General features: G+C 45.7%; 1 protein-coding gene across 1 annotated transcript in view; it reads right to left on the bottom strand.

Annotated features, from left to right (window-relative positions):
• Positions 1-16,814, bottom strand: part of ADAMTS17 (ADAM metallopeptidase with thrombospondin type 1 motif 17) — a 141,922-nt gene that overhangs the window by 70,007 nt on the left and 55,101 nt on the right. Inside the window, exon 7 of the mRNA XM_066636237.1 lies at positions 128-268. Within this exon, the coding sequence (XP_066492334.1) occupies positions 128-268 (141 nt within the window). The remainder of the gene's footprint in view (positions 1-127; positions 269-16,814) is intronic.

The raw sequence follows: 16,814 nt of genomic DNA, 5'->3' as shown, positions 1-16,814 counted from the left end.
AAGATGCAAAAGGAAGCAGAGTCTACTTTCCAGCACCCACCCTTAGAAATTGCTCATCATTTCTGCCGAGAAGCCAAGAGACTGGTGTCTTGTGATTCAAAGGCTTTGTGGCCTGCAATGTCCTTACTTGAGAAACTTTTCAAGGTCGTCACGACTGCAGGAAGACCAGGAGAGGTCACTGGGGTTCCTCCCCTTCACCCATTCTCCAGACATGATGTGAGATCTCCCAGCGCAGGACAAATGGTCATCGTCATGGCTCATCCCCATGCTGTCACAAGAGAAAAACAAATGGGTGATGTAGGACACGGCAAAAAGGGCATGATTTTCAGCATGGCTTCACCCCCAAGCAGCCCAATGGCTCCTCCTGACTTGGCCTGGTAATAAGTAATAAGTAAGACTTTGACCTTGTTAGTGCAGTTCCCTGGCCTTATTTAGGCCTCTCTGCCTGCCTGCTTCCTAACACCTGCCCTTATGCAGGCTTGCTTCCCTACATTCTCACTTCATTCCCTTTTGGCTAGATTTCATCACTCACTCTGCCTCTTGTGCTGCTACAATTCTTTGGCCCCAATCTGGATAAAATCACACCTTCAGTTCTCCATGTGTTCAGCACAGATAACATACAGTGCTGCTTTATCAGGTAAGAGGATCTAGCTGTTTCAGAGCTTCAAACACACTGTATTGTCACCCAAGTCAGCAGTTTGACAAAGAACTGAGGGTTGCTGTCTGTCACTGCACGCTTAATGGAAAGGAATCTTTCGGCTTTGGCGAGGTAAATAACTCAACATGGGGTGCAATGCTAACACCAGGCAATCACAAGTTACAGAGCGAGCACAGAAGCCAACAACCTCAAACCATGCCTTTATGTAAAGACCTGGAAACAAGGCCAGCTTCTGAGCTTAAGAGAATGCTGGATTCAAAAGCAGTACTTTGCAGTAAAACCACTACTATAAATGTGATCATTCAGTTCAGGGTCAACTATATCTAAGATGGAAAAGGAAATCTTATTTACAACAAGAAAAACAGACAGGGAGGCTAGCAGCCCAATCCTGTGCTGACCCAGTGCTGAAATGGCCACTGCTGTATCCTGTGGGGCTGGCACGGCCACCAGACCCTCTTCAAGGTAAGAGAGCAAAAATTCCCTTACCCCATGTTGAGCCCTGTATTGGTATCTGGAAGAAGTGGCGAGGAGGTAGATGTGGTGTCAGCAGTGGCCCCTTAAAGGGTAAGGCCTGGGCATTCAGCAGAGTGTGCTGCACAGCTGCAGCCACTGGAAGGCAATAGGGCCCTCAGGGATATAAGGAGCACCTGAGGCAGGAAGGGTTTGTGGGCTTTGAAGGAATGTAGGTTGGAGAGGAGACTGACTTGGCTTATTGAAGTTGGAATCTGACTGTGGATTGTGACTGGACTTTGGCTTTGGACTTGGATACCCTGACGGATTTGACTGACCTACCTGGAACCTGACCTTGGACTGTAACTTGGCTTACTGGCTCTGGACTCTGATTTGGCAACTCTAATTGATTGGACTGGTTTACTTGGCATCTGTGGACTGGAACTGGACTTTGACTTTTGCTTGCTGCACTGGTGAGTTGTACAAGGGGGACTGATCAGCCTTAAGCGGGCACAAGGCCCAGTGGATTGGGATTAGGCAAAACAAGCCCCACAGTCAGTAATGGGTCTCCTCAGATCTGTGCCTGCTATTTATCCAGCGCAGAACCAAGGAGGCTCATATTGGGCTTCTGGATGTGGGAGGGGGGCATAGGATTCAGTGGCAGCAGCTACCGACATTCCCGCCACCCTTCCAGTCCTGTTCCTCCATTCAGTCCACCCTCTCTTCACCCAATTCCACCCTCCTGTGCCTTCCCCCTGTTCTACCCCTGCCCCAGAAAGTCTCTCCACCAACTGGTGGGGAAACTTACTGCTGGCTGCTCAAGTGACGTGTCATCCTGGCACAGAGACCCTGTCTACTGGTGCTGAGTTTTGAGCACCAATGGGAAAAGTGCTTTTTACAGAGCGGGTGGTGCGAGCATACTGCCAGTGCTGTGCCTGATAGGCTCAGGCCCTAAGAATCTCTGTTTCACTTGATTAATTAGAGTTGCACTACCAGCCCTTTCCCCGTATCTCACGTCTGAAATTTGGTGCCACTAAATGTGGCAACGGCCGCTAGCTCAGATGACTTTAAAGGGGAATTGGACAAACCCATGGTGGATAAGCCTGCAATTGATTACCAGTTCTGAGCAAACCTCTACAGTCGGAAGTACCATGCCACTGAATAACAGTTTTGGGGGAGTAACATTGGAAGGGAGCCACTGCATTATTGACCCACATGTGGTCTTCCCAGAGGAGTCTGCTTGTCCACTGTGGGAAACAGGATGCTGGACTCAAAGGACCTTTGGTCACTCTGATCCATCTAATCAGCAGGGCTCTTCTTAGGTTCTCATGCCCCATTGTATCCTCATATCAAGCCTGTGAGATTAATAATAATAATAATAATAATAATAATAATAATAATAATAATATAATATTACAGGTATTTCTATACCGCCTTTCTTGGTCCTCAGATTTCTCCTTAGACTTTATTCAAGGCGGTTTACATAGGCAGGCAATTTAAATCCCTGTAGGGATTTTTACAATTTGAAAGAAGGTTTCTATCTTTCAAGAAACCACAACATTCAGATGTTTCTTTCTTGATCTGGTTGCACATTCTGGCCTCCATCCTCCCACGCTCAGAGCAGATGGAATAGCTCGGCTCAGCTTGTCAGCTGCTTCAAGGTCGCACGGTGCCGGTGGCCTCGAACTGGCGACCTTCGGATGTGATCTTCCGGAAAATGGAGGCTCAACCATCTAGACCAGACCTCCTGCCCCCATTAGACTAAGAAATAGTGATTGATCCAAGCTCACTTGATGAACGGCATAGCTGAGCAAGATCTGAACCTAGATCTCTCTGGTCGAAGTCCAACACACTTACCATTACTTCATACCAGCTCTCCAAAGCTACAGTTGTGCCATAGTCATGGCTAAAGATAGTGTAATTGTCAGGTGGCCCAGCCTCATCTCATAACCAGGCAACTATGAAGTACTCTCTTTGGCCTTTACACCTGCAAAGCTGTAGCTTAGCGGTAGAACAGCTGATTTGCATGCAGAAGACTCCAGGTTCAATCTCCAACATATTCAGGTAGGATTGGGAAAGATCCCCCCTCCCCCTAAAACCCTACAGAACAGCTGTCAATCAGTGTGTAGACAATACTGAACTAGGTGGGCAAATGGCCTGGCTCAGTTGGAGATAATTTCATTATGTTCCTGAAGCTCAGTGGCTGTAGGTGAGTCAATGCTAATCTTGTTCTCCATCTCTATCTCTCCTATTATGCTGCAATTATACATAGTTAAGGAAGCTGTGAATATTTTATTTAAGGTATGTTTTTACCATCCCCCCCTTACATTAAGAAGAAAGTTTAAGGCTGGTTACATAAATAAACTAAAATCCAAATGCAACAAAAGTACCATTCAAAGCAACAAACACAGCAGCAGAAAAACCAAAACAATAACCAAGAGTAACCAAATAGACAAGTTCAAACTAGCTAATTAAAAGTCTATCTAATTAACCAGATCTTCAACACACACCAAAAAAAAGCAGACAGAGAACCAGGTGGACTTCCTGGGACAGAGAGTTCCATATCCCGAAGACCACCATGGAGAAAACCTCCAAAGGTGATGTACACGGTGGCCCTCTTCATCCTGTCTTAGTAAGCAAGCAAATTCATATGGGGAAAGACAGACCTTCTTCATTTTGCACAATCTGTAATCCGCACAATCTGTAATCTGTACAACCTACGCAGGCACAGGGCCCTACCAAGGCTAGAAAATCAACTTGCTTTTGCCATTCGGAACTGCAGGTTAAGCATTTGGAAGGTGATTACATGGCCTTTGGTTCTTAAATTGACAAAGTCATCTCATACAGGTTATTGGTCCCTGTCTCCGCAAGGTTTCAGACAGGGGCCTTTCCCAGCCCTCTTTGGAGATGCCAGTGACTTAATCTGGGCCTTTCTGCATACAAAGCAGGTGCTCTACTATGGAACCACAGATCCATTCTTTGGACCTTAAGCAGAGTATAGGCAGCTACGGGGGAAATGGCAAAGCAAGATATGCTGATCATCTCTACTGAAAAGCAAAACTGCTCATTAGTGACTTGAACCACTAAAACCTGGTAGGAGATGTCACAAGTCCAGAAAAATAACTATGCTCTTTGATGCAGAGAAGTATAACAGCGGGAGGGGAGGAGGTATCCTTGTGTTTGAGGTCACACACGCCTTTCCTCAAATTAGACAGGTCTGAAAGGGAATTCTGGGAAAGCAGTTCCTCCCAGTCACTTACAAAGGTGACTCTTTCCTTCAGTTGTGTTCATGCCCAGAAGGCTAAGGGAAAAAGGAGATTGTTAGCAAGTGGCTTTGAACTCTGGGTTGAAACGGCTTCATTCATTGAACATATATATTCGCACGGCTGTGCACTTCATTAGGCCAATGCTAATTAATGCTGCCAACTGGCACTGGTTGCTTTTGAAAAAAGGGGGGGATTTCTCTATAAATATAGCAAGTTTCCCACTCATTCTTCACTGGACGGATTCCAGCAATAATATGCATGAATAACTTTCCAGAGATTCCAGGTTAGAACCTTTTACATGCCCACCCCTCCTTCTGTTTGGACTAGCAAAGGTTAAATTTAATGTCTTCTAGATATTCCCACAGAGAATTTCCTAAAAAAAGATACATGGCCGGGGGTGGGGGGGTGAGGAGTTGTTAAGCAAAACTCTACGATGGGAACATTATCCTGATTTTTATTCTTCCCCTAGCCAGCCATTCTTCTTCTTGCTCAAGCCTCTTAGTTAATCTGAACTGGAGGGGTAGCCAAACAGATGGAAAGTCAACCAAATGCAGCTGCTAGAAAGCGAGGAGGCACTGGGAAAATTCACACATGATGCTATTATATTTAGCACCTCTCTTAAGCTTTTGAGGACACCCACCAGTAAAGCAAACCCAGGAGGGAAACATAATTGGATGTATGTTCTAACGCAATGTTTCCTAAACTTTTTAGCACCAGGACCCACTTTTTAAAATGACAATCACAATCCACATAGCTTTACAAGTCCAAAAAAAGTCACATAGAAAGAAATATTTTTATTTATTAATAATAATAAATTAAGTATTAATAATAAATGGGGTCCTGTGCTCCTGAGGCTGCTAGAGACCTTACAGATAGTATGTGTGCATAGACATTTGCTAGACCCTCCCCAGAAATGGAGTTCCCCCAAACCTTTACAGTCATTCCAGGGTACCCAGAAGGCTGAAGTGGACAGCAAATTAAAAGAAGGGGCCACTGACACTCGATGGAAGCTGGTTCAGATAAGCAGGTGATGGTGACCAATATGAGGATGCAAGATGCTGTGGGGAGGGGGAAGGTGTTCGAGAACGAGGGCCTCCCGCAGTCAGGTCCTGGCATCTTACTACCTGCACAGCCAGAGTAGCTTTCATGCAGAGGGAGCTATTGGCCTGGTCTTTCCTGCACTGCAGTGCCACCCAAATAATGGCCAGAGAGAGTACTGCACCTAAATCAGCCCAGACACATGAGATGATCTGGAGAACTAATGCAGGCTCAGTTCCTCAGTTCAAGAAATTTGTTGCCAGAGTTGCTGCACAGACCCTTGTCTTACTTCACCACAAACTGCCACCTTTAGGAGTACAACTGTCTACCTGTCCTTGCTACGTACCTCAAACACTACAGACAGAGCTGTCATATCACCTGCAACACATCAGCTTTCAACCAAGTCAATTCATACATGCTATTTTTTAAAGTAAGTTTCTAGTCCTTATGGCTATGCACCACAGTTTGCTAATCTTCATGCAATGAAATCATGGAAGGGGGCTGAACAGAGCTTCTCACACCAAAAATTCAGAGCCCTGCCTAGCTTCCTTACCTCTCTCCCCAGGACCAGCAAAAGAACCCAATGTGCCAAGTTTGTTTAATTTACCCAATTCATTGCAGTTACAGAATTTGGCTCTTCTTGGCATAGAATTTGAAACTGGTTCAGGGTAGTGTGAACACACAAAAATAGGTCTAGCCACCAACCTAATGATTTCACCATAAACCTGTTGAAAGGAAGGGAGTCTTTCCAGTGCTTAGGATACAGGAGAACATTCTCCCAAATGAATTTCACAAAGCGGTTACATAATCCCTACTGCTTTATCCTATTAAAAGTTGTATTTTCTTTTCATAGGGTCATCATAGATTTCCGTCCAAATGCTGCAAGGCTTTTTTCCCACCCCAATAAAAAATTTTTTATGGCAAGCTGTGTTGAAACGTCAACTTTTGGGGGGCCAACATGCCAAGAAAATGTGAGGACTTGACCTTAAAGGTCGAGCTTCCTGAAGAAAGTGTGACAAACAAAGGGCTGCAGCGACTCCACCTACGACGCACCCTGCCGGACTCTGAAGCCAAGGATGATGCAAACTGGAAGCCACCTTTTCAAAGCAGAGGAGCCCCTGTGTGCCCTTTTCACGCTTTTTGGACTCAAACTTTAGTCCCCGGTGTAGCTGAATGTTAGGAATTTTTATTGGTGTTTCATACTGGAAGCTGCATCGCTGGAAGAATGCCAGTTGCTGAACTGATTCAATATGTTAGAAGTGTTTCAGCTCTAAAATGCTGAGCCCCAGCAAATCTTCAGGCACCCATAATGTGAGAGGAGAAGCAACGCAGGGAGAAGCACTTTCAGGATACCTGGAGCTTGGACTGGGGACCTCAGAGCAGGAAGCTGGACCCTGGCCTAGTAGGATATTGTGCAGGTTCAGCTCAAAGGACCACAAGAAGAGCCATGCTGGGTCAGACCAAAGTGGGTCCATCTAGTCTAGTCGCCTTTCCCCCACAATTGCACCTTCATGCTGTTGACCCCAGCAACTAAGAACATAAGAACAGCCCCACTGGATCAGGCCACAGGCCCATCTAGTCCGTATCTCACAGCGGCCCACCAAATGCCCCAGGGAGCACACCTGATAACAAGAGACCTGCATCCTGGTGCCCTCCCTTGCGTCTGACATAGCCCATTTCTAAAATCAGGCGGTTGCACATACACATCATGTCTTGTACCCCATAATGGATTTTTCCTCCAGAAACTTGTCCAATCCCCTTTTAAAGGCGTCCAGGCCAGTTGCCATCACCATATCCTGTGGCAAAGAGTTCCACAGACCAACCACACGCTGAGTAAAGAAATATTTTATTTTGTCTGTCCTAACCCTCCCAACACTCAATTTTAGTGGATGTTCCCTGGTTCTGGTTTTGTATGAGAGTCTCTCTATCCACTCTGTCCATCCCCCTGCATAATTTTGTATGTCTCAATCTTGTCCCCCCCTCAGACGCCTCTTTTCTAGGCTGAAGAGACCCAAACGCCGTAGCCTTTCCTCATAAGGAAGGTGCCCCACCCCCGTAATCATCTTAGTCGCTCTCTTTTGCACCTTTTCCATTTCCACTATGTCTTTTTTGAGATGCGGTGACCAGAACTGGACACAATACTCCAGGTGTATTCAGCAGCATGTGTTTGAATATGTACAAGGCACTAGGGTCGGTCCCAGCAGCTTGGCTCCCATGCCTTGCCCTCTTGCATCATCAGAACCGTACAACTATAAACCTAGTGGACTGCACCCTGTTGTCATCTGGGGCAAGTACAGCCTACTTGGACAACCTACTGATGACAAAGGCTATAGGTGGTGTGACCCACAATGCAGCCCAATGCTGCCTCTGCAACCTAGGTTGATCTGCTTTCCATTTGCGGAACGTGATCAGAAAATGGATTGCTTATCTTCTGACCTTCCTCCTTGCTCCATTTAATCTGTGCAAGGAGCAAAGTCAGAAGACAGGCGATCCATTTTCTGGTCACTTTCCACAGATGGAAAGCAGATCAACACAGGTTGCATTCAGGGTAAGGTGGCTTGAAGGTAATAAAATCTATCTCCTGTATAGCGGTACAACCAGATTTGGTGGTGGACCTGCCATAAGGTCCAATGGGGCAAAAGCCCCGAGTGCGAGCCCCTCGGAACCCGTGAAAGCCTCTCTGAGGCTCCCAATAGGGGCAGAAACTGTGCTTCCAGTTTCGCGGAAGCACAGTTTAAAGCATCGGGGAACCTTGGAGAGGCTTCTCCGACATGGGTGGAGGTTGTGCGAGGCTCCATGTGCCTCAGGTGAGTGAGGGGGCGGCTTTTAGTGTGTGTGTGGGGAGGTGACAGCCCATGGGGGGCACCATCATGGACCTTTGCCCTGGGTGCGAGACTGGGGAGGTCCGCTGCTATCCAGATCATCAGTTTAGATAACTTTCCATGCCAAGGCATACAATCCTTAAAGAGTCCAGTTCTCCATAAAGCAAAAACTTTATGGCTAACCTAGGAAGGGAAATCCATAAGAAGGCTGCCACAATAGAATAAGTCCTGTTTTTTCTACCAACCAGCTTCAGATGGTTGGAGGCCATGGAGCTGGTCCACTTGATATTGATCTGAGTGTGCAAGGGGGAACATAACGGAGGAGCCCGTCTTTCAGATACCCTAATTTCAATCCATTTAGAGCTTTCAAGGGTATATGGGCATTGGAATAATCCTGGAAACTAATAAGTGACCACCGTAGACTAAATAATTTTAGAATAATATTCTCCATTTGGCGTCCTTTGTAAATAACCAGAAAAAAATAGGCATTTTGAGCTAATATTTTTGAACGTTTTCAGAGGCAACCCCACAGGGCCTGATTCAGGTTTCAGGGGTCCTTGGCAAACTGCTTTACATGGGCTCCCTCCTACCTTAGTGGACCTGCTCCACCATCACCACATAAAGACAACTGACACAGGGTTGAACTCATCAATCATAGTAGGCTCATGACAGCTGAATCACTGAATCACCCCAAACACCGAATCCTGATGCTATAGCCAGTGGCGTAGCTTAAGGGGGTGCAAAGTACCAAGTTTTGCAGGGAGCTTCACAGCCATCCCCTTCAGAGCCATTCCAGGCCAGGGGGCAAAATGAAAGCATACGCCTTTCTGCCGTCCTGAATTCACCTCTGTTTTGTTCCCACCAGTGGGAGTGGCTCGGGAGGGGGAGGGGCCCCTTGCATGCCATGGTGAGGCTCCCTGCAAAACTTAGTGCTTTGCACCCCCTCTAGCTATGCCACTGGTTATACCTGGGAGCTGTACACAGAGCATTTCGTTGTCCAAGATATTGGTTAATAAAACATGAACAAGGCCAGGTTTTAGGATCAAGTGCTTGGCCCGCTGGCCCTTCCATTATCCTTGGGTTCTGGCAGCTTCTCATCCTTACTGGGTACTGACACTGGCTGCAGCTGGGGAAAGGTTTTCACCCATGCAGAGCTCACTGTCAGTCACTGAAGGCTGTTGACACAGCATGATGAGGCAGGCAAGTGCTTTTGACACATTTGTCAGAGCAAGGATAAAGAAAGTCAATTCCACTCTCTTTCTCCCATATTAAGCCCCCTTTGTTGCTTGCAAGCATGCAGAATGGATATTTTATTCATCTGTGAACTGCTTGCCTGGCAGGTGCCGGCTTCCCAGCTTCGTTGATAATCCAGCAAAATGCACCATGAGCCCATTCACCAGCTACAACATTCTTCAGCTCAGGAAGCCTAAAACCAGAGGGTGTGAAATTTCAGTTGTGTTCCCGTCCCAACCGTTTCTGCCCAGGCACTGACGGTGCTTCTGCTTTCTCCCAAAGTGAGAAGGGCTGCATTCCTGTTGACAGGCGCTTGTACTTCCTGACTCTCCATTATTACTCATATTGGAGCAGCTGGGAAAGATAATTCATAATCCCAGAGTCATTTGGCGGGGCTGCTCCAGAAAATATTTTGGAAGTACAATGTGCACAACCTTCTCTGCTTTCTTGACAAGTTGACAGAAAGAAACTGCAGGCAATGGCTTGGTATCAAAGCAACACCAAAATGATGGATACAAACCAACCTTGAAGTGGAATCGACCGAAGGGGGGGCAGAGGTACCTATAAACAGCAGAGCTAATTAATTCAAGTTATCTAATAAAAGGAGTAACAAGCCACTTGTAAAGAGATACCTTTTGTTTCAAAACAATGTTTAGTCAACATGTTAATAAAAGATAAACTGCAGGTTGAGAGTGGGTGGAGGAGAGCAACTTATCTTCAAAACAGATGTTGCTTTTTGAGGGCATTCCGCTGAGAAGGGATGGAAGCTTGCCTATCTTGCAAGATGCCAGTGTATTTGGGATACATCACGTGTTGTTTTTCAATATACACTTGCATGTGTTTTCATTCATGTGGTTTAGGTCTTCTGCACAGATGTTTCTCACACACACACACACACACACACACACACACACACACACACACACAGAGGAGGACAGCAATATTCCAAACATCTCCCCAAATTCCAGGATCTAGAGAAGAGAAAGGCAGTGTAGTGGTTGGAGTGTGGGATCAGGCTGGAAACCCCATTCAGCCATTTAACAGGGATCAAATGTGTACACCTGTGGGTCGAGCAAAATTGGGTTAACTTAGGCAACTGCAAAGAGTTTTTATGGAGATTAAGGAGGAGGGGATATGGGTATCACTCTCAGCTCCTTAGAGGAATGGTGGGATAAGACATGTAAGGCATAAAGAGATCAAAGAAAGAGCAACTTGAGGCATGCCTGAAAGCTTTGATATTCTCAGTGGATTTTAAAAAAAAACTTTTACCCCTTAAATAGCTGGCCTCCCCCACCCCATACCAAAACTACTTCTGAAAGCATCCTTTGTTTCCAAAGCAGCTTGCTTTGTGGAATGCAAAGCCCACAAAAGCCCAAAGCACCCTTGGGTGCACTGAATTCCTTGCACAGGTCTTACACAGGTGTATTTTATTTTTAATATATTAGACTTTGATGCTATCATGGTATGTGTCTGCATATGGGGAAACATGATCTGTACTTCTGACAGGCTACTATGTATATGCTTTTAACAATGACAGTCAATGAGGCTTACTCCTGGGTAAGTGTGGATCCCAATGGATTGCGGACACTGGGATTTTGGGGGAATTTTTTTGAAACAGATCTACAACTGCTTGGGAGGATTAGGAAGGTTCTTCTTTATGTTTAAACATATACATGTTTAAACTTATACTTAATTTATTTACTTTTTTTGTGATATGGGAAGCGTTAAAAATTTTCCTACTTGATAACTTCAGGTCACGACACCACTTCGCCATTCTAAAAAGTGGGTCCCGGTGCTATAAAGTTTGAGAATCACTGCCTTATAGGGTTCTTGTAAAGACATCCTGATAAAGTTTGTGAAGTACTCTGAACACCCAGAAAGTGCTATCCAAATGCTAAGCATTATTATAGAAGACAATAAGGAAAGGCACATCCAAAGGATGGCACTGAAGGTGTGCTCTTCAGGTGTGCTCCAATCAACCATACCATCCCTCACCAATGGCTCCTGAGAAAACTCAACTGTTGGTGAATAAGAGGGCAGATCCTCTTATGAAGTAGGAACCGGCTGAAAACAAGAGTGAGGCCCAAATTCTAACCAACTTTCCAGCACTGGTATAGCGGTGCCAATGGAGCATGTGCTGTATCCTTCAGTTGGGTGGCGCTCACGGAGGTCTCCTCAAAGTAAGGGAATGTTTGTTTCCTTACCTTGGAGCTGCATTGCCCTTATGTTGGTGCTGGAAAGTGGGTTAGGATTGCACCCTGAGTTTAATTGAGCAATCTTCACAGTGAAAAGAGGTGAAAAGCTGTGTGCCCCAAGGATCATTCCTGGGACCGGTGCTTTTCAATCTATTCAAAAATGACCTGAAGTTGGGGACAAGCAGCGAGGTGGCCAAGTTTGTTCCTTCCTCACTGAATCTGCAACATTTGTTGGCCCACAAGAAGTTAGCCAATTACAGGTTGGGAAAGAGAACAAGAATCCCTTCTCTGGTGTCTTCTGGATTACCTTCTTCTGGAGCATTGCCTGATCTTCCTCCTTCCCTATTACTTCCGTAAACAATTCTGCAACATTCCCAGTGACATGATAGCCTGTGCTATTGCCAGGAAAAAAAGGCATTGTTTATAAGCATCCTGCAGAGTTTGACTTCGACACACTGGAACCGCATGGAAAATGCTAAGAGGGCTGAAACATTTGGAGAAAGCCAGCCAAAATAATCTTAATCAACAGCATTGTGGCCCAGCCCACTTGGGTTCATTCTGCTGAGTAAGCCAAGGACACACTAAATAGCCAGCCTATAATGAGCTGGCAATGCACACTGCTCCTTGGTGCCAGGATAGTTCTGGTTCAATCCATCAGGGTCTTTGTTGGCAGCCACCTCCTTCACCCAATGACGCACACTCAAAAATGCTTGCAGTGCAAACTTTGCAGAGTGTACTACTGATGCAAGATGTCTTTGATTTGCATCTGTGGTTGGCAAAGAAACATTGTTTTACAAGGACAGCAGCTCTTGGGGACAAGTTTGCTTTTTAATTAAGCAACAGCACTAGTGGTGGAGTAACTTTCTCCTGCAGTCCCAAGAGCTTCCCTAGTTTCAAATCCAACAGCTGGATAAAATGGGGTCCACAAAAGGCTTATTAACATTTCCCGTAGGTTCCCTCTGGTTACTCCATGGCATGTCGGGTCAAAACAGATATTCCGCAAAGGTTGATAAGAGGAAACGTGGCGATGCCATAAGAATAACCGTATTTGAGCAGCCAATGGTTCATGTAACACAGCAAGCTCTCTTCAGTGGTGGCCAGATCTGGAAAACACTGAAGGCTCAACCTGGAATCTGAACCAAGAAGGCTGAAGCTGGAAGGCTGAACTGGAATCGGGTGTGCTCCCTGGGGCATTTGGTGGGCTGCTGTGAGATGCAGGAAGCTGGACTAGATGGGCTTATGGCCTGATCCAGTGGGGCTGTTCTTATGTTCTTAACTACAATTCCCAGGAAGCCTTGCAGGTCTCTTGTTATCTGGTGTGCTCCCTGGGGCATTTGGTGGGCCGCTGTGAGATACAGGAAGCTGGACTAGATGGGCCTATGGCCTGATCCAGCAGGGCTGTTCTTATGTTCTTAATTTAAGGAGGGAAGGAACCCATCTTGAGAAATTTAGCTAGCACTCTTGAAACTCTCCAAAGTCTTCTGATATTTCTTCCAAGCAGGAACTTCCCAGGCAAAAAGCCATGAATGTTTGCTTTAAAGGAAAATTTGGCAGCAACAGGATGCATTGCCTGGATGCTGTATTCAAGTGCTCACAAACACAGTTCAACAAGTATGCCAATTACATTTATATCCTACCCTTGTTCTACCAAGAAATTCAAAATGGCAAATGTAAACCTCCCAGGAGGTTTCCTTTTCAGGCACTGACCAGACCTACTTAGCTTCAGCAGGGTTGCTGCCCAGTGTTGATGCCAGGTTGCTGAGGGCCTTGGGGCAAAACCCTGCAATAAGCTCCTTATGCCACAATCCTCAACAAGTCATCCTTACTTACTCAGAAGTCTTACTGCATACAGTGTGTCTTATCCCCAAGTTAATGTGCATAGGAGTGTAGCCTTACTGGATGAATATTTATAGTTGACACACTGAGAACAAGTTAGAAAATAAACTGAGGCTGCAACCCTATACACACCTTCCTGGGAGTAAGCCCCTTTAAACACTATTGGACTTTCTTCCAAGTAGCCATGCATAGGATTGCATTGTAACTTATTTGGTTATTTCCGTTATTTTGTATGCAGCCAAAAATCTTTCAACCTTGCCCAAAGCCCATGCCTGTCCCCTTCACCTGAGTTATTATGTCTGTATGAGGTTCGCTGAAATCACTCTGAAGTATGAAGCTACGTTGCAAAAGGAGCTAAATATTTTCCTTTTGACTGTTGTCAAGCTGAGCAGAGAGCACAAGTGAGCTTTGAAAATGTGCTTTCAATTATCTGTGGGTAGAATAATGAATAATTAAAAGAACAAAAAACACTCCACCCTAGATGTACAACAGAAATGCTAGAAACTCAGAATAGCAGGCAAGTGGAAGCAGAGGGCTTTTCCAAAGATGGTCAGGGAAGTGCAGGAGATAGAACTCGGGCCACCCTATCATTTCAGGAGATACACTGTTGTTCCATGGTTCCACCCCTTGCACTTACAGACAGGGCTGGGAAGAACCCTGCAGAGTAGTTGCCAGACAGCATGGAGAATATTGAACTATGTGGACCAATGGTCTGACACAACTGTCAGGATACGACCTTCATTCAAGAACCTGCCTGAAGCACTGGCCTCTCATAGAGGCCTGTTTAATGCCATGCCATGTGCCTGATTAGTGCCTGTTTAATGAATCTGGACCGCAGGTGCATATATGGTTAGTATGGCCCATTTCATGAGGTCCAAACTTCAAGCATAGCTGTAGGAATCATGTCACAATAAAGTGCAGTAACCAATGTATTAGCTGTTACTGTGTTACTGTCCCCAGAGCACACAGCATTCCAACTTGCATGAACTCTCATGCCTTTTTCCTTCACTGGGGGAGCGTGTTCTTATCTGGAAGCATGCTCGCTGCTCCTCTGATGTAGCCTACAGAAGGAACTGCTGAGCATCATTTCATGCTGGGGTCACGTTTCGGTGGTTAGAGGAGAAGAAAGGCCATTGGGTTAATCATAGAGCACATACTTTGCATGCAACATTTCCCAGGTTCAAATTCCAACACCTTCAGATTAAAAAGCACCTCGAGAGGTAGAAGTAGGCTGCCTCTGACTGCCAGATAAAGGGGAGGGCACCAGGATGCAGGTTGTGTCTGTTGTCTAGTGTGTTCCCTGAAGCATTTGGTGGGCCACTGTGAGATACAGGAAGCTGGACTAGATGGGCCTTTGGCCTGAACCAACAGGGCTCTTCTTACGAGTAGTAAAGCTGGGAAAAATACCCACCTGAGACTAGTCCTTGTGCTACTCTGAGTAAAATCTACTGGGCTAGATGGAACAATGGTTTGACTCACAATAAGGAAGGTTTATATATGTTGAATTGCATCGTTCATAGGGAAGAATACTTTTTAAATTTTGATGTAGATAAGGCCATCTGCAAGCACAAACTAAAATTCACTGCAAACCTCAGGGGTGGGGGGAAACACAAGGATTTTAAACAAAACATCTCTAAGTTGTCAGTATGACATTCCAGAAATCCTCTTCCTGGCCTTCTTCATTATTTGGCTTGGTGTCTGCAACGTAGCCTGTGCTGTGCTGAGTGAAGCCAGCAACCATGAAACCTAAGCAAAAGAAATGGCTGCCAGCCAGTTTGCTGTTTGTTCCGGGATACCGGAATCTCCCTCCCATTTATTCTGGGTTGTTCCAGGGGTCCCTTGTGAGATATTTCGGTTTTTAAATATGTATTGCAGGCAAATCTCTGTACACACATCTGGATAATTGCTTTTTTTTTTTTTTAACTTTCTGCCTTGGGAATTGAGAAAACTAGCTTGTATGCCCACATCCTATCATCTCCAGCTTGCACATATAGGTTGAGTTGTGGGATGTAATTTGTATAGGCACAAACGGAAGTACAGGTAGTGTCCAAAGCAGCCTAATTCCCTCCTCTTATTTTGCCATACACCCCTAGTCCCCCTGCCCCTGCCTGACTGAATATTCAAAAAGAAGAAGTGTTTAAAGAAGTGGACAAGTGAGCAAGGAAAGGGCAGTAGCAATACCCACAACCCTTTCCTCTCCCACACAGGTCCTTATTCAGCCTAGCTGCTTCTTCAAACAGGTTGGGTGGAGTGCGCTGGAAATGGTCCTCTTCCAGCATGCGCTGTCCAGCTGATCTGTTTGAAGAAGGGGTAGTATGGGAACAAGGAGGTGACAAAGGCAGAGATAAAGGTAAGGGAGTTGACCCTTTGACCCTGCCATTTCCTTCTTACCTGTCTGGCTACTTCTGCAAACAAAATGAGTTGACTCCAACCAGCTGAGTGGGCAAGAAGAAAGTGGTAGAGACTGCCCTGCTTTTTTTTCCTTGCAGCTAGCTAACTTGCTGGAGGCAAGTTTTCCTAATGCCTCCCCAGAGACTGATGACACAAGCATTGTCTTTTTTTATTACTGGGCAAATGGAAGCAGCTTTTCCTGGTGCCCCTCCTCTCCAGTGTTTAAGTGCATAGGCATATTTTGTCCCTTGCAAGCTACCATAGTGACTAGATGATTGGCAGCTCTCCCTTCATGGATTATCTCCATCTCTGTGTGTGTCGTGTGCATGCACCCTGCTTTAAATGAACTGAGCAAGGCAGAGAGGAGCAGCTTCAAAAAGGGAATTGTCATGATTGTCATGCTGTTCTCAGCATGTTCTCCCCTGCTGCTTCTTTCTCCAAAGTTGCTTCTGGAGAATGGAGGAAGAGGTGGGTCACTGATGCCCTGATTCTCCTCTTGCTTGCTCTCAGCAAGCAAAAAGAGGATCAAACTGCAGAGTGAAACGGGTTGAGTGGGCTGGGGGAGAAAACAGGCAGTGTCTCGTGCCTTGTCAGTTTGCCACTACCTCTTCTAGCCTGCTCAAAACTGCAGCTTCATTTCACCTCATGGGTGGGCCAACCCTAGGCATTAGTGACAGAGGTCAGGGGTAGCCGGTGACTTCATGCCCTCCACATGACCCAGAGACATCATACTGGCCAATCCTGAAAGGCACATATTGGACTATACTGAACTTTGGTCTAATATAACTCCAGTCTACTAGTCATGATGGCTATATCTTACCTACAGCTTCAGAAATAGAATGCCTCTAAATACCTATTTCTGAGAAATAAATGTAGTAGAGGGCTATTTTCTCAGATGTCTCACTTCTGGGCTTCCTAGAAGTAT

Source organism: Tiliqua scincoides, chromosome 8 (genome assembly GCF_035046505.1).
Source record: "Tiliqua scincoides isolate rTilSci1 chromosome 8, rTilSci1.hap2, whole genome shotgun sequence".
NCBI classification, from domain to species: Eukaryota; Metazoa; Chordata; class Lepidosauria; order Squamata; family Scincidae; genus Tiliqua; species Tiliqua scincoides.
The sequence above is the reverse complement of the archived record's forward strand: the minus strand, read 5'-3'. Positions and strand labels throughout refer to the sequence as shown.